This window comes from Megalops cyprinoides, chromosome 18 (genome assembly GCF_013368585.1).
Source record: "Megalops cyprinoides isolate fMegCyp1 chromosome 18, fMegCyp1.pri, whole genome shotgun sequence".
NCBI classification, from domain to species: domain Eukaryota; kingdom Metazoa; phylum Chordata; class Actinopteri; order Elopiformes; family Megalopidae; genus Megalops; species Megalops cyprinoides.
The window spans coordinates 12,754,374-12,772,651 of record NC_050600.1 but is presented as its reverse complement, the minus strand read 5'-3'; the positions used below and the strand labels follow the sequence as shown (position 1 = coordinate 12,772,651).

Below are 18,278 nucleotides of genomic sequence, written 5' to 3'. Positions count from 1 at the left end.
ATAGACCCTTCAATTTAAGTTTTAGATGGTGTTGTGCCATGTTACGTTCATCCTCAGTACTGGATCTATCAGTGTGCTATGTGGATGACGGTTACTGTGCTGTATGCAGTTGATGTTCATGTTCCTGAAGAAGCAAGCAAACGTTGATACTTATGTGTGCTTTTCATTCGCTGCAGGGACTCGGAGGCCATTGTCCCCAACATCTTCTTCTTCTTGGTCCTGCTCTCTTATGAGCGCTACCACTCCAAACAGATCATCAGCATCCCTAAGATCATACAACTTTGCGATGGCATTATGGCCAGCGGCAGGAAGGCTGTCACTCACGGTAGGGCCTAACTTACCTAACATGCCTAACTTATCTGACACTTACCACACATAATACCCACTTCATTTGTCAGTGTGCCAGAAGGCCAGTAGAAGAGAGATTTCACCCCCAATCCCTGAGGTCTGCAGCTGTTGTCAGCAGCATCAGGTTTGAAGGCTGCTGTTGGCGTTTATAACGACTCTCAGAGAAACAGCGTTGTGAGGAATGCAGGACGCGCATAAGCTTTTCCATGAGGTGCACACACAGTTGTACTGTTTAAAAGAGGAGTCACGTGGGCAGGGATTGGCAGCAGTGCCTCCGCTGTCTGCGGGGCTCCAGCATGGCAGAAACATTCTCAGAGCCCACGATGCACTGAAGCACAGCTCTCTGTGGCTTTTCTTTAACGCAGCTTCTGATGGTGATCAGAGTGGTAGGCCTACAGGAAAGCCTGTCTGCTTTCATACAGTCTGTATCATCTCAAACAGTCTGTAATTGCCTCACATTTGCTTACTGTCCCGTGACAACATTTATGTGAGGCTCCTCGAGAAGCGCTGTTGGACGCGCTCCATATTCCCTTTCATGGCTCCTAAGATGATTTCCTCTGGGTTCATCCATTTTTCACGCATACATTTCCCCACTTCTCTCTGCAGTTTGATAGTCTCCCTATGGTGAATGCCTTACTGAGACTGATGAGCTCTGTGAAAAGGCAGTTTTTACAGCAGATGAAGAATGAAATTGCTCTGCCCCCCCAATCCCCCCCCCCCCCCCCCCCAGCTATCCCAGCACTGCAGCCCATCGTGCACGATCTGTTTGTGCTGCGCGGCTCCAACAAGGCGGACGCGGGCCGGGAGCTGGAGACACAGAAGGAGGTGGTGGTGTCCATGCTGCTGCGCCTCATCCAGCACCACCAGGTACGATGTGCGGAGGTCTTGGTGCATGGTGGAAGTACATTACATTACATTACATTCATTTTGCAGATGCTCTTATCCATAGCGACTTCCAGCACAATAGAACATAAGTGTGTCCATTCCAGTTGAATGAGCAACAGTGTCAGACCAGGCCAAGAACACTCCCAGACCAGTGAGTGTAAGCATAACACTATTCAAGCCCTACCACAACTTAACCTGACCAGACTAGGGAAGCCAGGTATACTACCATACGTCAGCCCCTAGATCACAGAATCCAAAACACACTCGACACTACACGTAAAATAAGCAAGTAAAAGGTGGGTCTTCAGTCTGCATTGGAATATGACCAGTGATTTCTCTGTCCTGACCCCCGTGGGGAGTTCATGTAACCACTGAGAGAGCAGTAAACAGTAGTACACAGAGTGCCTCTGCCATGCAGGTGCTGGAGATGTTCATCCTGGTGCTGCAGCAGTGTCACAAGGAGAACGAGGACAAGTGGAAGAGGCTGTCCCGCCAGATCGCTGACATCATCCTGCCCATGATCGCCAAGCAGCAGGTGAGTAGGCTGCTCTCCTCACTGCCATTACCCTCTCTTTCTGTTTTAGTAGGTGAAGGAATACGGTTGTTGGTATAACTCAGTACACAGCAGTATGTAATTGTTGGAGTGCTGAAAGTGACGTGTAAAGCAGGATTTATTGAGAGGCTTGAATTGTAGATGAAGGGTCGTGTGTTGCCAGTGTCAGCGTGTGTCCTGTTGTGCAGGTGCTCCTGGATTCCCATGAGGCCCTGGGGGTGTTGAACAGCCTGTTTGAGACGGTGGCTCCCTCCTCTTTGAGGCCTGTTGACATGCTGCTCAAGAGCATGTTTGTGACGCCAGCCACCATGGTGAGTCCTCATCCTGTCTCTAAGCAAGACGCCCATGATGTGTGTGGATATCATGATACTGCAGATCAGTTTGTTCCACTCCTGACTGAGTGACTCCGCGTTCCTGTGTATTTTCCTGCAGTCCTCTGTGGGCACAGTTCAGCTGTGGGTCTCGGGGATCCTGGCTGTGCTGCGAGTCCTGGTGTCCCAGTCCACCGAAGACATCGTGCTCTCCCGCGTGCAGGAGCTCTCTCTGTCCCCCTACCTCCTCTCCTGCCTCGCCATAGACCGCCTCCGTGCCGACAGCCTCCAGACGCCTCCTTCCGAGGAGGGTGTCAACGGGGAGTCACAGAAATGCCCCCCAGAGGAGACCCTAGCCAGGTGGGCTGCCTGCCGGCCTTTGCTAAGGGAGAGCACTGATTGTGTTGAAATGGGAAGAGAGCAATTCTTACTGGCTTGATATTAAAATGGAATGCAAACTTGGTGCTGTTCATTCAAATGTTCAAATGCAGGTAGCAGGTTACTGTGGGTTTAATGTGTGGATTCTGACAGTGAGGATGAGGAGCAGTGTATCTCTGGAGGGCTCTGAATGGGGCATGCTGAAAGCCTCCTCTCTGGCAGGTTCCTGCTGCAGCTGGTGGGGGTTCTGCTGGAGGAGATCTCCACCAAACAGGTGAAGGTGGACATGAGCGAGCAGCAGCACACCTTCTACTGCCAGCAGCTCGGCACTCTGCTCATGTGCCTCGTCCACATCTTCAAGTCCGGTGTGTAAAGCTGGAATCTGCAGGTCGTCCTCATTAGCTCTGTGCAAGAGTGACGGTGCAACATTGCATTTACATGGCTCTGAAACCGGTTTTCGCCTGTGACAGTCCATTTAGGCGCTGTTACATTGTGTGTTTTTCCTTGGAGTATTCAACTAAAATGACGTCTGAGGTGGTCTGTGGGTTGCTGCGCAAGTTCTGAATAGGTTTCTACCATTCTAACAATGAAATGCAGCTATATTTTTGAATGTAATAAAAATTTACCTTTGATGGGGAAGGTATGTTTCAGCTGTTACAATAACAGTATGTTATTTGTAGGCTTGTTAACTTAAAATGGACCAAAAGGTGACCTGAGCTTATCTTACCTGTCAAGTACATAGTGTAATCTGGAGCAACCTGCTCCAAAGAATACAATGTATGTGCACGTGTCTGTGTGTGTGTGTATGCATACATCAGCACCAACTGTATCCTAATCTAAATGAGTGTTGAATCGGACTGTGAAGTGAGGGTCTGTGGTCTGAGAGTGCTGTGCTTTCCAGGTATGTTCCGGAGGATCACTGCAGCCGCAACAAAGCTGCTGAAGGGAGAGGGAGGAGAGGGCGCCTTCTACACCTTGGAGGGCCTGAACGGCATGGTGCAGTCCCTCATCACCACTCACCCCTCCCTGGTGCTGCTCTGGTGCCAGGTCCTCCTCATCATCAACTACACCAACTACGCCTGGTGGTCCGAGGTGCACCAGACGCCGCGGTAGGGTCCGCTTCCGCTGCAGGGTGTGTCCGGTGGGGCGTGGGGGTGGGACGGGACAGGAATGATCAGTGCGTGTGCTTTGCTCCTTCAGACGGCACAGCCTCTCCAGCACCAAGCTGCTGAGCCCTCACATGGGTGACGGGGAGGAGGAGGAGCGGCCGGAGTCCAGGCTGGCTGTGTGCAACAGGGAGATCGTGCGCAGAGGATCCCTCATCCTCTTCTGTGACTATGTGGTGAGCTTAGCGCCAGGTGCTTCATGGAAAAGGCCACGGGGAATCCTTGTGTCTGCGGCAGTTCAGTGAAGTGGTTATTAACAGCACATTACATTACATTACTGTCATTTAGCAGACGCTCTTATCCACAGTGACTTACATAGGTTACAATTTTTACATATTGTCTATTTATACAGCTGGACATTTTCTGAGGCAGTTCTTGGTTAAGTATCTTGCCCAGGGGTACAGCAGCAGTGACCCACCAGGGCATCGAACCAGCAACCTTACAAGCCCCGTTCCTTACCACTACGCTGCACTGCACCCCTTAACAGTAATGTGAGGGGGCAGATTCCCTTGGGATTTTGAAGTCTCTCTCTGCTTTCCTTGTTCCTCTGTCCTAGTGCCAGAACCTGCATGACTCAGAGCACCTGACCTGGCTGATCGTGAACCACGTGCAGGACCTGATCAGCCTCTCCCATGAGCCTCCGGTGCAGGACTTCATCAGCGCCGTCCACCGCAACTCTGCGGCCAGCGGCCTCTTCATCCAGGCCATCCAGTCCCGCTGCGAGAACCTGTCTGCCGTAAGTCAGCCCTTCTCACGCAGGCTGTGACACAGTGGGGGGTATTTCCACTGTGAACAGCATTAGACGTTTTGAGAATGAATTACATCACTCACTTTGGCGGACGTGCTTCGGTGGATGGCGTGGTGACGTTTCTGAAATTTTCCCCCCGAGCAGCCCACCACTCTGAAGAAGACCCTGCAGTGTCTGGAGGGGATCCACCTCAGCCAGTCGGGGGCGCTGTTGATACTGTATGTGGACAAGCTGATCAACACGCCCTTCCGCGTGCTGGCGCGCATGGTGGACACCCTGGCCTGCAGGCGGGTGGAGATGCTGCTGGCTGAGACGCTGCAGGTACACAGCACTGCTAGCACATCTCCTGGCCAGCCAGGGTAGTGGAAGGAGTCACAGCTCTGCTGTTAGGGCTGGGATAGTGAGCCCTTTCATTGTACTGATTTATCATCTTAATGGTATAGATAAAGTTATTGATTTGTTTAATAAGCATAAATAATCACGGTCTATAAGAAGGTCAAGGTAGCTGAACAAGGGATGAATGAAAGTTGCAGTTGATTTGCAGCCATTATGGCAAGTAAAAAGGAACAGTGGCTGTTTTAAAAATAATTTACAAAGTGAAAAATATTGAGTTATGCATTTTGTCTGTTGTGACAAGTTAAATAATTATAGGTCATTGGATGTGTTTTTGCATTGCTTATCTACAAATCTATGCTCTTTGACAGTGGGTAGAGATGGCCTGCTCCCTGATGCATTTTAATTATTTATCTTATGTCTTTTTTCCCCTAACAGAACAGCATAGCACAGTTACCCCTGGATGAACTGGACAGAATTCAGGAATATCTCCAAAGCAGCGGTTTAGCTCAGAGGTACACAGTACATACTGCAGCGTTGCCTGTGCTTCTCGAATGAAAAGCAAAACCGTGAACACCCGTGCTTATGGTCCTGTGTGTCCCTCAGGCACCAGCGGCTCTACTCCCTGCTGGACAGGTTCAGAGCCACCGTGGCCGAGGACACGAGCAGCCCGTCCCCTCCTGTCACCTCGCATCCCCTGGACGGGGATCCCCCCCCTGCCCTCGAGAGTGTCACTGCAGACAAGGTGCGAATCGGACCTCTGAGGAACGGCTGTCTCTGTCAGCATCAGCCAGGGCACAATAAGCATGTGTAAATCAGTCAAATGAATTTTATATATACATCATATCCTTGATAGCTAGGGCCAGCTGACTTGGAATCTAAACCCCAATGATTATGAGAGAAAAAAGTGAAACCAGTTCCAGGATAGTCGCTGTACACCTAATGGAATCTCCTCTTATTTGGTTGTTCTGTGCTGCCACCTACTGCTGATTAAACAGATCTCTGATCGTTTGCCGGTGCTAAGCAAGTACAAATTGTCTATCACACATGACTTCTTGAAGAAAACCGTCATTAATCAGAATGGGTCTTTCAGTTGCAGACATTAAATCTGTTAAATAATAAATAATTGTTATAACCCTGTCCAGTATGTGCGTCTTTAACCGTGTGTCACTGTGTGACAGGACTGGTATGTGGCACTGGTGAAGTCTCAATGCTGCCAGTGCACAGATTCCTCCTTGCTGGAGTCCACTGAGCTATTGACCAAAGTGCCCCAGGCAGATCTCCCCTCCATCATGGCCTGCAAGGTATAGCCAGAGATGCTAAGTGCTCTCCCAGCTGTATTTTGGGGGTCATTCAATGGTGTTGCGAACAAGGGGGAAAAACTGCCGTAGTTATCAATATGCATTGTCTTCTGTGAATTAAATATACTGAGCAATAACCTGTTCAGATATATGTTTAGAAATCAAATAAGTCAAATATAATAAATTGTTTGCAGCTATGTATATTATGGTGTGTTACAATCTATGTTTACATGTGTATTTAAAAAGAGGAAGCTGCCATTTGGTTTGCTTAGCATGTAGCATACTTGTCACATGACTGGGGAGCAGTGACAGGTGCCAGGCAGACAGTGAGTGCTTTGGTGTTCAGCCAGGCTACCTGTTGGCCAGCCTGCATTGTTTGCACTGTGAATGCGAGCCAGCTTTCCACCAGTGTTAATTGTTTTGTGGTAGGAGTTCAATCTGAGCCTGCTGTCCCCGTGTTTGAGCATGGGGGTGCAGCGTCTGTCCCGCGACCAGGGCGGCGTCCTGCTGGAGGCTGCCCTGCAGGTCACCCTGGAGCGTCTGTCCGGCACCACGCAGCTGCTGCCCGCCCCGCACCAGTCCTTCCCTCCCCCCGCGGCTCCCGCCAGCTCCTACTGGGACAAACTCAGCGACGTCTATGGTGAGCCGATGAAAAAACCATTCAGTTCCCCACCTGATACTCTATAGACCAGCTGAGAGCTTTCTGTTCTTGTTCTTCGTGAAGCTGCTGCTAAGGGTTTTAATATCCTACTGGTGGTCTCTTCCAGGAGAGCCAGGGTTATACCAGACAGTGCTGAATCTGAGCAAAGCCCTGAGTCAGTACCTGCTGGCTCTGCCCAAGCTGCCTGCCGCCCTGCAGATCCCCAGTCACATGGAGGCTGTCATCACCAGGTTCACCGGACTGGCCCTGGAGGTGAGCTCCCCTGCCCCACCCTGCTTCACCCGTCTGTGGTTCTGACAGCCCTGTGTGTGCAGAGAGATGAACCTGCCCCTTGTCGTTCCTCAGATGGTGTCGTGGCAGCTGGTGCAGGACCAGGTCCCCCTGAGCACGGACCTGCAGGCCGCCCTCTCCTGCTGCTGCCTGGCCTTGCAGCAGCCCGTCGTCTGGAACCTGCTGGCCTCGGCCGCCTACGTCAGCCAGGCCTGCTCCATCATCCACTGCGTCCATCTGCTCGTCCAAGCAGGTCAGCACAAATATGCACAAGTATGCCGGGGCCTCTGAGCGGTTCAGCTGGTTAACACACGGGGTTTTAATACAAATGCATGTGCTTTTCAAACTGTTAGACCACCTCTTCTTAACATTGCCATACAACAATGTAATATCAGTTCAGTTAGTCATCAGATTCACTTAACTCTGTTATTTAGAGTAAGATACTGATTCCTTCTTGTATTGGAGAGTCTTATGTCTCTTTTCTATTGTCGAGGTGAAACTGGAGCTGGAATCAAACCTACCTGACACAGAAGAGCAATATTGCTTTCCCACTGCTTTGCCTGCAACCAGAGCTGTAGCCAATGATATCATCACACAGAATACTGCCATATGCCTAGATTAAAGTGTCTGGAAAATTAGGCTCCATATCACTTCTGTATCTTACGCCAGCACCAAAAGAGCAGTGACACCACCTACAGCTTGCTTGCAGTTAGGCTAGCGCCAATCGCGCTAAAGGCTGAACCGGCATGGTTCAACATAACGTAAGAGGTAGTTGAAAATCACCCCGACCACAATTAAGTGAGCCAGTCTGGTTCCAGTTGTACAGTGGAGAAGGGGCCTTACAGACAAGACAGCAGTTCCCATGAGTAAAGCTAACTCCAGTGTGTATCCTCTCAGTGGCTGTGGAGCCAGGAGAGCAGCTGCTGCCATCAGAGAGGAAGAGAACACCACCAGGGAGGGGTGCAGAGGAGGATGAGGTGGATGCAGCCTCCGCTGACAGTGAGTCCCATCTTACCCTACCTCCAGACAGCCAGCTCAGGACCTCATTTACATTTACATAGTAACTCTTCCTGTGCCTATTGTTCCTGCTTTATACCAATATTTGTTCTCTCTCTCTCTCTCTCTCTCTCTCTCTCTCTCTGTGTGCGTGCGCTTGCAGATGTGTGCGCGAAGAGGGCCTGTGAAATTATGGCGGAGCTGGTAGAGGGTCTGCAGAGCATCCTTGCATTGGGCCATCCCAGAAACAGCAAGATCCCAGCATTCCTCACTCCCCCGGTGCGGAACATCGTCATCAGTCTGGCCCGGCTGCCGCTGGTCAACAGCTACACTAGAGTACCTCCACTGGTGAGAGAAGGACTTTGAATAATCTTTTCAAATTTATATAAAAGTGCAGGTTTGATGACAAGAATAAGCCATTCAGCCCAGGTAGGCTTGTCACGTCACCTTAGATGTATGTCTAAAGGCCAGAGCTGGTAAAGGGTCTACAGAGCATACATTTACACCTTTACACCTGTGAACAGACACACAGTATGAATCTGTCCTACAGTAAGCAAATCCTTTGGGGAGTGAAGGATACCAGTGTGTATGAAGCCTTGATTGCACAAGCAGTCCTTTGATGTTGGTGCACTCATCAGGTCTGGAAGCTGGGCTGGTCCCCCAGGCCAGGCGGAGAGTTGGGCACGGTGCTGCCAGAGATCCCTGTGGAGTTCCTGCAGGAGAAGGACGTCTTCAGGGAATTTCTGTATCGCATCAACACTCTGGGTAAGAGAGCAGGTTGTGCTGTGGAATTGTGATGTAAGCTGTCAGCTCACTTACCTTTACCGAGGTACGGAGTACAGGGTCACAGCCAGCACTGTCTGTGTGGGAGCTGTGTTGTACTGTATATATGAATTACATGGCAGTGATAAGGCAATGAGGGTTCATACTGAAGAGGGCTGTTTGTGGATACCTGGTGCTCACAGGGGTGTGTATGTGTGTGTGGTGCAGGGTGGAGCAGCCGGACTCAGTTTGAGGAGACCTGGGCCACACTGCTGGGGGTGCTGGTCACACAACCCATAGCTATGGACCAGGAGGAGGAGAGCCAACAGGAAGTGAGCTCACACCCTCAGATCACAGCACAGCGAGCTTTTAACAAGCTTACAAAATATTGTATTGTATAATGCACTGCACCATCTTTACAGCTCATAAAGAGGCTGAAAACATTGGTCTTGAACAGCATTAAACAGCTGACCACACTGTTGAATCTGTCAGGCCAGGGGGTTTTCCATGGACATAAACCTGATAGTAACTGGAGACATGGTGTATGTATGGAGACATGGCTGATGTATGTCTATACTGTGTGTTGCAGGAAGACCTGGAGCGGACGCAGATCAACGTGCTTGCAGTGCAGGCCATCACCTCTCTGGTGCTGAGCGCCATGACCCTCCCCGTAGCCGGGAACCCTGCGGTCAGCTGCCTGGAGCAGCAGCCCCGCAACAAGACCCTCAAAGCTCTGGACACTCGGTAAGCCCTCTGTGTAGCTGGAGTCTTTCTGACCTCAACCGTGTTCTCTCCTGTGTGCTGTGGTAGTAAAGCTGCTAGTAATGGCTGTGGATTTAGATGAGGCTTTGAGAATAATGGATCCAGTCTGGGAGGAGTGTACGTGCTGATGTTATTCCCTGTCCTGCCGCGGCTCTGGAAGGTTCGGGAGGAAGCTGAGTGTTATCCGGGGCATTGTGGAGTTGGAGATCCAGGCCATGGTGTCCAAGAGGGACAACATTCCCACGCACTTCCCCTACCAGGCCTGGGACCCTGTGCCGTCCCTCTCCTCCGCCTCAGCAGGTGTGTGTGTGTGTGTGTGTGTGTGTGTGTGTGTGTGTGTGTGTGTATGTGTCTGTGTCTGTGTGTGTGTCTGTGTGTGTGTGTGTGTGTGTGTGTGTGTGTGTGTGTATGTGTCTGTGTCTGTGTGTGTGTGTGTGTGTGTGTGCGTGTGTGTGTTTGTGTTTGTGTGCCCGCATGCCTCCTCACATATGTGTGTGCACATGTGAGGAGGCACTGATGGCTGAAAGTCTGTTTGTCAGTAAATGCTGAAATGGTTTTGTGGTGTTTTGCAGGGACCCTGATCAGCCATGAGAAACTCCTCCTTCAGATCAACACAGAAAGGGAGATGGGAAACATGGACTACAAATTGGGACAGGTTAGAGGCAGTGAGACAGGGTGTTTCTGCTGAGTTCATGTGTCTTTTGCAGCTGTGACTTGAATATTTAACCATCTTAGTATAGCTAGCTAGTTTTCTATGAAGCCATCTATCTAGCCCGCTGGTCACAGTAAACATACTTGGCTAGCTTTGTAGCCTGTGTGCTAATTAGGTAGCTTGCTAGTTAACCACAGACAGAATGCAGAAGAATAATTCATTTCGTTCATGAAAAAGCTGGGGTGATTGTTACTCCTTGTCAGACACAACTGATACACTTTGGTTGTACAGGGCTTGAACTTGTAGGTAATATTGTCAGCTGTTAGCTCCACCTCCTCAATGGTTGCTGTAAATGTTTAGTAATTACTAAGTCGTTTGTTAGATCTCACATGATGCAACCCATTTCAGTGTCCTTTCTTAAAAGTAATGCATAAATTCAAATTTAGTATAGACTTTAGTAAGAATGATGCTACATATGAAATTATGCATAGCTGGTGCAGCTGGCCCCTGTTGACTGAATCAGTTTGAATGTGTCTTTGACTTGAGTCTGACCCGTGGCCGGTCTTGCCTTGTCTGTTTTGTGGCAGCGTCTTGAGGAGCATGACATTTCGCACATCTTGAATTCAGTTACTGTCCTGAATTCTGACAGCGAGGGCTGAGAGGAGAATTACTCCGCCTGTGGCAATAAAGTGGTTATTGTTTCAGTGGTTCCACCAGCTGAGCACAGTCCAGCTTTGCATGGAGCTCATTTATGCCACCATGAGGGAGAGCATTTTTTCCCCTGTGAATTCATTCAGTTATTATACGTTTTGAAATTTCCGTATGGAGCAATGTTTATTATCTTGGACAGGCGTAAAAGTCCCGTGGTACTACCAATGCATAATCCCTTCCATTTGTGGATTGTGATTATGTCATAAAACGTGGTGTGTGGCTAATCTTGCATAATGATGATTAGGAATGTGCCATTCTCCCCCCAGCTTGCGTTGACCTTTCACAGATGTATTTAATATTAGCTGTTCAGTTTTATATTTTGCTGCTGAGATGCAGAGATGTCAGCTGTTTTAAGAACGAGTACAATGGTGTTATTATTTTTAAAGAAGAGGTCTGCTTAGAAGTTTGTGACCCAATGCATCTGAGGGTTGTGCTCTGTACTAATCTCACTCTGCCAGGTGTCCATCCACTCAGTTTGGCTGGGGAACAACATCACGCCTCTGAGGGAGGAAGAGTGGGACGAAGATGAGGAGGATGAGACAGATGCCCCGGCCCCAGCGTCACCTCCCACCTCCCCGATTAACTCCAGGTCAGAATATCCTCGCTGCTGTGAGCACCTGGAGATGTCAAGCTCATTTGAAGTGTTCTTTTGAAGTTGAGGAAATGAAGGGCAAATTAAGCAGCTTTCTGCAGTGAGATGAAGGGAAATTCTTGGCCTGAGGCTCTCAGGCAGTGTGGAAAGATGGGGGAAGAGCAGGTGGGTACCAAGCTGTAAAGCTCTGAAGGGTAAGCTAGCCCTTGTCTTTCTCCAGAAAACACCGTGCCGGTGTGGACATCCACTCCTGCTCCCAGTTCCTGCTGGATCTCTACAGCCAGTGGATCCTGCCCGGCAGCCCCAACAGTAGGAAGACCCCAGTGATTCTGATCAGCGAGGTGGTGCGCTCGGTAAGTGTGGGGTTCAGTTCACTGTGTCTCAGAGCACTGTACTGCAGCTCTGCCTTACTGTGTTCCCCTGTCTCCCATATTAGACGGCTGTGTTGGGCCTGTGTTAGTCTCTTGCTTACTGTGTTCCCCTGTCTCCTACATTACATGGCAGTGTCGGGCCTGTGTTAGAGTCTCTTGCTTACTGTGCGTTTCCCCTATTCCCTGCAGCTGCTGGCTGTGTCAGACCTGTTCACAGAGAGGAACCAGTTTGAGATGATGTTCAGCACACTGTCGGAGCTGCAGAAAGTCCATCCAGCTGAGGACGAGATCCTCAACCAATACCTGGTCCCAGCTATCTGCAAAGCAGCTGCTGTCCTGGGCATGGTGAGCACATTAGCCAGTCAGAGACTGATCCTAGACTTCATCCTTTCTGATTTTGTCCTGTATCGCCCCTGCTGGACAACACATGCCACAATAATATAACATTGTACTTATAACATTCTATGGGTGTGAATGACCGTATTCGCATACAGTGGGATCTGAAGAGGGCAGTTTTTAGGACGAGGGTTTCTGCCCGCAGGACAAGGTGACGGCAGAGCCGGTGTGCCGCCTGCTGGAGACCACGCTGCGCAGCACCCACATGCCCAGCCGCATCGGCGCCCTGCACGGCATGCTCTACGTGCTGGAGTGCGACCTGCTGGACGACACCGCCAAGCAGCTCATCCCCATCATCAGCGAGTACCTGCTGTCCAACCTGCGCGCTGTGTCTCAGTGAGTCTGATTCACTCACTCACACACACACACACACACACACACACACACACACACACACAGTCCAACCTGCATGCTGTCTCTCCGTGAGTCTCACTCACACACTCACACACACACACACACAGTCCAACCTGCATGCTGTCTCTCCGTGAGTCTCACACACACACACACACACACACACAGTACCTGTCCAATCTGCTTTCCATGTCGGCTGTATGGTGAGCATGCATGTGTCATCTGAACAAAGTGGTATTTATGTGCAGATGAGCTAAGGACAACTGTGTGGGGAGTCAAGTGCTGTAAGATGTTAGAGTATTATAAAGTACATATGACTGCATATGAGTGTGTGTGTTCCTCTTTTCCAGCTGTGTCAACCTGCACAACCAGCAGCACGTGTTGGTGATGTGTGCAGCAGCTTTCTACATGATGGAAAACTACCCGCTGGATGTGGGCTCAGAGTTCACATCTGGCATTATCCAGGTGAGGAGCAAGGCATTCTCATTAGAGTTGCTTTGTTGAAAAAAGGTGAAGTATTACCTCATAAAGTGTACTTACTTTTTCATTACTGAAGGTGATTAACTGGTTAATACTGGTTTAACATTTGTTAAAATGGATTGCTTGCACCGTACGTATCGTACATATGCTGGCTAATTGTGTCACACCTGTCCTCAATATTTATTCATATGCCATTTGAATATGAATGAATGAATTTGTCTGTCAGTGTGGTAAATAAAGATGCTGAGCTGACTGTGCCCAGTTCTTAGGTGTAGCAGTAGTCTTTGCCTGGATCCTGGTACATTTAGTATTGCATGCAGTGTAGCATGGTGGTAAGGAGCAGGACTCCTACCTAAAAGGTTGCCAATTTGATTCCCCACTGGGGCACTGCTGCTGTATCCTTGGGCAACGTACTTAACCTAGAATTGCCTCAGTAAATATCCAGCTGTATACATGGGTAAAAAAATGTAAATGAAAAAAGTTGCAGTCTATTTAATTTGCTCTGGATAAGAGTGATAAATGCCAATAATGTAATGTAATGTAATGTGATGCATGTTAGTGTAACCAGCGCCAGTGACTGGAGCCTGCTTCTCCCCCCTGCAGATGTGTGGTGTGATGCTGTCGGCCAGTGAGGAGGCCACGCCCTCGATCATCTACCACTGCGTCCTGCGGGGCCTGGAGCGCCTGCTGCTGTCGGAGCAGCTGTCCCGGCTCGACGGGGAGGCCCTGGTCAAGCTCAGCATGGACCGGATCAACATGCCAAGCCCTCACCGATCCATGGCTGCCCTCGGCCTCATGCTCACCTGCATGTACACAGGTGATGCTCCCCGCTCTCACACCGTATACCTCACGCTTAATTAACCTGGGAGACTGCTACTGTCATGCATACACAAATTCATCTGCCATGAAGACTGTTGATTGTTGATTAAGTAGCTACCTGATTAGGTTGCTCATGAAAGAGAACACAGGGACTTGGCATTGCCTGTAGCTGTGTACCAGTGTCTGCTGACGATGATGTTTTGTTCTTTGTAGGGAAAGAGAAGTGCAGCCCAGGACGGGGTGCTGATAGTGAGCCCACAGCCCCTGACAACGAGTCGGTGATTGTGGCCATGGAGCGTGTCTCTGTGCTCTTTGACAGGTATCCAGTGCTGCCCCCACCCGTGTCTCTCCAAAACCAGCTTCATCTGTATGAATGCAGATTTATTTGTGTTTATGTTTAGTTATGTGTATTTCTATACAGTGTTTTTATCTATATATGTGGATTTTAGAGACAGTTGTCTCTTTTTAGTGACAGTGATGTCACCACCAGAGTTGTAGCTTCCCCGATTCTCTGTATCAACGTGTTCTCTTCTCCCATTGGTAGAATCAGGAAGGGCTTTCCATTTGAGGCACGGGTTGTGGCACGCATCCTGCCGCAGTTCCTGGATGACTTCTTTCCACCCCAGGATGTGATGAACAAGGTGATCGGGGAGTTCCTGTCCAACCAGCAGCCTTACCCGCAGTTTATGGCAACTGTGGTCTACAAGGTCAGTGAGAAGAAACTGACTGCTTTATAGCCTGTGTGGATCTAAACTGCCCCAGTCATGTGTGTGGAGCCCCAAATGGGATACGCTGTCTTGTTTAATGGTTTGTGGTGGGTAAAATGAAAAAAAAAATAATCTGTTGTTTCAGCATTCTACATGACAGGCAACATTTGATATCGATCCTTGCGTTAGCTTAGATTCACAAATATTTAACTTGTGCGAGGCCCTCTGACAAACACCCTCACCCTCTCATTTTGTACTTTTCGTCTTGCACATTCTGACTCTTGACTGTATTGAGTTGAGTGAAGGGGTGAAGCTTGTTGCTGTGGAATGTGTGAATGACACAGTGTCTCCCCTGTGGTTCCAGGTGTTCCAGACGCTGCATGCTACAGGCCAGTCCTCCATGGTGCGGGACTGGGTCCTGCTGTCCCTCTCCAACTTCACCCAGAGGACCCCGGTGGCCATGGCCATGTGGAGCCTGTCTTGCTTCTTCGTCAGCGCCTCCACCAGCCAGTGGATCTCCGCGCTGTATCCTCCTGTATTTTGCGAACTTCATTACAGCGAATTTAGTATTAGTCATTTCTTAAAGGGGGGGGGGGGCATCCAGATTTCACAAACTTTTATTTTAGAAATGAATTCATTTATTCATTCATTCACTTCCAGTATATTATTTCTAATTGACTTAATATGTACTTCTTCTAATAACACAAACTGCAGTCATGTTTCTGATATTGGTTTATTGTCTTTTTGTGCTTGGTTCTGCTTTGACATTTAAACATGAAGGCACTTGGGTTTGTATTTTCCCATTGTTTGTCAGCTTGTCCCTTCCTTGACCCAATCTACCCTCAGCCTGCCCCATGTCATCAGCCGCATGGGCAAGTCGGACCTGGTGGACATTAATCTCTTCTGCCTGGTCGCTATGGACTTCTACAGGCACCAGATCGACGAGGAGCTGGACCGCCGGGCCTTCCAGTCCGTCTTTGAGGTCGTGGCCTGCCCTGGCAGCCCCTATCACCGCCTGCTCAGCTGCTTGCAGACTATCCACCAGGTCACCGCATTCTGAACTGTGTAAAGGCAGACAGACAGAAAGGGGAGGGTCCTGATGTCCTCTCTCATGGGGCACATAAAGAAATGTGTCAAAGCCAGTCTGGCGTCAGACACACCTACTGCACCCCTGAGAGAAGCAAACCTTTATAACAGCACAAATTGGCTGGGTCGTATGCTTGTTGATTTCTGCTCGTACTTCTGTCTCCCAAGCCATTGCCTGCATGGGCTGAACACTACTCTTTGTATAAGAGCTCTTCCAGCACTTGAGAGAAAACACTAATTAAAATGAATTCACACACTGTTCGTTGAGAACTTTAAGAGAAAGGACTGATGTGACATAAAGACAAAGGAATTAAAATAGTTTATAAATTACATTACTTATATTTTATGGGCAACTTTATTACAGAAAATTAAATGATTGTTATGGCAAGGCACTCCACTGGAACAGACTGCAATTCTGCTGAATATTGATGGAGATGTTTAGTTCAGGATCTCAGTAAGAGTGAGAGGCATGTGTGCAGAGGTTAGTTTTGGTTTGCAATTCAAAGTTCTCTGTTCATCAGTGCTGTTAAGGCTGAGACTGGACCACCACACTTCACTATAGATGAAAATAGTTTATTTCTCGCAATATTTTGGCTTTGTTTGTCTCTTGGTGGAGAGGCAGAAATCACATGCATGTCTTAAGCAACCACTTTTGTTTGATTTTATATATAATTTTTTTAACCATTCTCAGGATGAAAGATTGTGATTATACTGACTGGAAGTATCTTTTAATGGAACCATTTCTATATCATGTACAGTATGTACAATTGTGAAACTGAGTAAGGCCACTGTTTCAAAATGTCTCCTCTGGTTTCTCACACTGAGCGTATACAGTTGCCATCTTTCACATGTTGTGTCTTTGTTTTGCACTCAATTTTCCCAACGGTAAATGTAGTAAATGAACTACTGAATTAGTAGTTTACCCTGTAGCACGAATCATGGCATAAAGATAATCATATAGCAGTCATTAAGCAGATCTTCTTAAGGGTGGCTAAATGTGGAGTGATATACATAAATCTGTAAATAAAATTAAGTAAGAAAATGAATATAATGTATATGTATATGAAAAATATATGTATTATTCTTGTATATTAAATCTGATGCATGCTATAGTCTGCTTTTAAATTAAATTTTTTATGTAGCAGCAGGAACAGTCAAGAGAAGACTGCCACTGTTTTGGTGGTCAAGATTGAGGAGCAACACAATCCAAAGGGAAGCTAGTGATTAGTGTAACCAACAGCAGTTTTGACAAATCAAAACCCACAGCACACTCACTTCAGTATTCACAAGCTTGTCTATATCATCAAAAACACATGTCAGATTCCAGTGTTTCAGAGCTTTAAGCGTTTTCCTCAGTTCCGTCTCATAACAGACACATGCTTTGCTTGACAGTCCATCTTCCAGAGATTACTGCTGAAACTTGAAATTTACCCAGATTATGTCTGCATTAAGTGTGTTGCACTCTGTCAAAATGTTCCTTAAACTGAGACAAACTACTTGCGATTATCCAAGGCAAACCATTGGCATTACCTCATGGGCACAATTCATTTTACAACAGCAATGTAATGTAACAGATTTATTTTGTTTGCAGTTCCAGTAAATGTGATGTATTTACACAATAAATGGACAGTTGTGCTCCATGGTTGTGTGTGGTCGCTGATTTGAAGTACAGTGTCCTGCATTTTCCAGTGACTCGCATGCTACACAGGGTCCTGCACACATGGCCACATGAATTCATTTCCACACTTAAATGGATTCAGTCTGTTTTCTATGGTCTGAGTTGACAAGAAGTCCCCCAAGAGCCTGCTCAAAGTCAGCTGGATGAAAATGGAGCTGAAAATGAAAATCAAGTGAGGATGCCCAAAAGAAAACATCTGGACTGAAGATGCATGTATGCTCATTTTAACAAATTCAAAGACCTGTCACAGTAACAAATTATTTCTATCATTCATAATTAGCAGCATATTTTTACTGCACAGGGCTATGACAATTTAGCCAATACTACAATGTACTGTTATTTTCATGCAACACATGGAATTTTGTAGTCATTATAAATATTCTTTGACATTGACTGTATACATACAAGTCAGTAAAACAGGCAAAATCATTCAAATGACTTGCAAGTACGCATTTGCTGAAATGCCAGTATAGAAAGAGGGCGCAACGCGTCATCGGACTCGGAGGGAAACGCCCCTCGTAGGGGAAAACATTCCGCGAGGTTGAAAGGGAGTTAATGGGAAATTGCGGGACACCATGTCTTGAAACAGCTTTAACATAAAATGTCAGCACCAGCCTATTTCAATACCCTTCTGCCCAAAGAAAGGGCCAGATATATAGAGAAACTAAGTCTGATTGGACTCCCTCAGTGTCCTTTTTCTATCCCAGTATCAGTGTGGAAAAATGAGGCCAAAGAGTGCCAGCCGACTTGACTTCTACCATTACCTGATCGAATCACCAGGTAGGCTAAGCTAGTCAATATTGTCATCTAGATAGCTAACATTGTGATCAAAATGCTCGTCTGTAGCCTACTATTAGGCTACATATTATTAGCACCACCATTACCCTCGGGAATTGGAATCAATCATATACAAATTTTTAACAACAAATTCTCAGATAGAGAATGAATGAACTTTTTGACC

General features: G+C 47.9%; 1 protein-coding gene across 2 annotated transcripts in view; it reads left to right on the top strand.

The window, feature by feature from the left end:
- LOC118792947 (huntingtin-like) overlaps positions 1 to 16,222 on the top strand; it is a 40,372-nt gene extending 24,150 nt beyond the window's left edge. For both annotated transcript variants that reach the window (XM_036550825.1, XM_036550826.1), the window contains 33 exons: positions 177 to 325; positions 1,079 to 1,215; positions 1,652 to 1,768; positions 1,975 to 2,097; positions 2,219 to 2,457; positions 2,698 to 2,840; positions 3,377 to 3,584; positions 3,676 to 3,817; positions 4,198 to 4,377; positions 4,534 to 4,710; positions 5,161 to 5,237; positions 5,329 to 5,467; positions 5,904 to 6,026; positions 6,453 to 6,663; positions 6,791 to 6,936; positions 7,030 to 7,207; positions 7,852 to 7,953; positions 8,114 to 8,298; positions 8,589 to 8,715; positions 8,941 to 9,044; positions 9,302 to 9,456; positions 9,635 to 9,774; positions 10,047 to 10,129; positions 11,296 to 11,426; positions 11,650 to 11,782; positions 11,990 to 12,145; positions 12,342 to 12,532; positions 12,898 to 13,012; positions 13,631 to 13,844; positions 14,060 to 14,165; positions 14,391 to 14,553; positions 14,918 to 15,078; positions 15,400 to 16,222. In XM_036550825.1, coding sequence (XP_036406718.1) covers positions 177 to 325; positions 1,079 to 1,215; positions 1,652 to 1,768; positions 1,975 to 2,097; positions 2,219 to 2,457; positions 2,698 to 2,840; positions 3,377 to 3,584; positions 3,676 to 3,817; positions 4,198 to 4,377; positions 4,534 to 4,710; positions 5,161 to 5,237; positions 5,329 to 5,467; positions 5,904 to 6,026; positions 6,453 to 6,663; positions 6,791 to 6,936; positions 7,030 to 7,207; positions 7,852 to 7,953; positions 8,114 to 8,298; positions 8,589 to 8,715; positions 8,941 to 9,044; positions 9,302 to 9,456; positions 9,635 to 9,774; positions 10,047 to 10,129; positions 11,296 to 11,426; positions 11,650 to 11,782; positions 11,990 to 12,145; positions 12,342 to 12,532; positions 12,898 to 13,012; positions 13,631 to 13,844; positions 14,060 to 14,165; positions 14,391 to 14,553; positions 14,918 to 15,078; positions 15,400 to 15,613 — 4,969 coding nt within the window. In that variant the 3' untranslated portion in view covers positions 15,614 to 16,222. The remainder of the gene's footprint in view (positions 1 to 176; positions 326 to 1,078; positions 1,216 to 1,651; positions 1,769 to 1,974; positions 2,098 to 2,218; positions 2,458 to 2,697; positions 2,841 to 3,376; positions 3,585 to 3,675; positions 3,818 to 4,197; positions 4,378 to 4,533; positions 4,711 to 5,160; positions 5,238 to 5,328; positions 5,468 to 5,903; positions 6,027 to 6,452; positions 6,664 to 6,790; positions 6,937 to 7,029; positions 7,208 to 7,851; positions 7,954 to 8,113; positions 8,299 to 8,588; positions 8,716 to 8,940; positions 9,045 to 9,301; positions 9,457 to 9,634; positions 9,775 to 10,046; positions 10,130 to 11,295; positions 11,427 to 11,649; positions 11,783 to 11,989; positions 12,146 to 12,341; positions 12,533 to 12,897; positions 13,013 to 13,630; positions 13,845 to 14,059; positions 14,166 to 14,390; positions 14,554 to 14,917; positions 15,079 to 15,399) is intronic.
- The last annotated feature ends 2,056 nt before the right edge of the window (positions 16,223 to 18,278 follow it).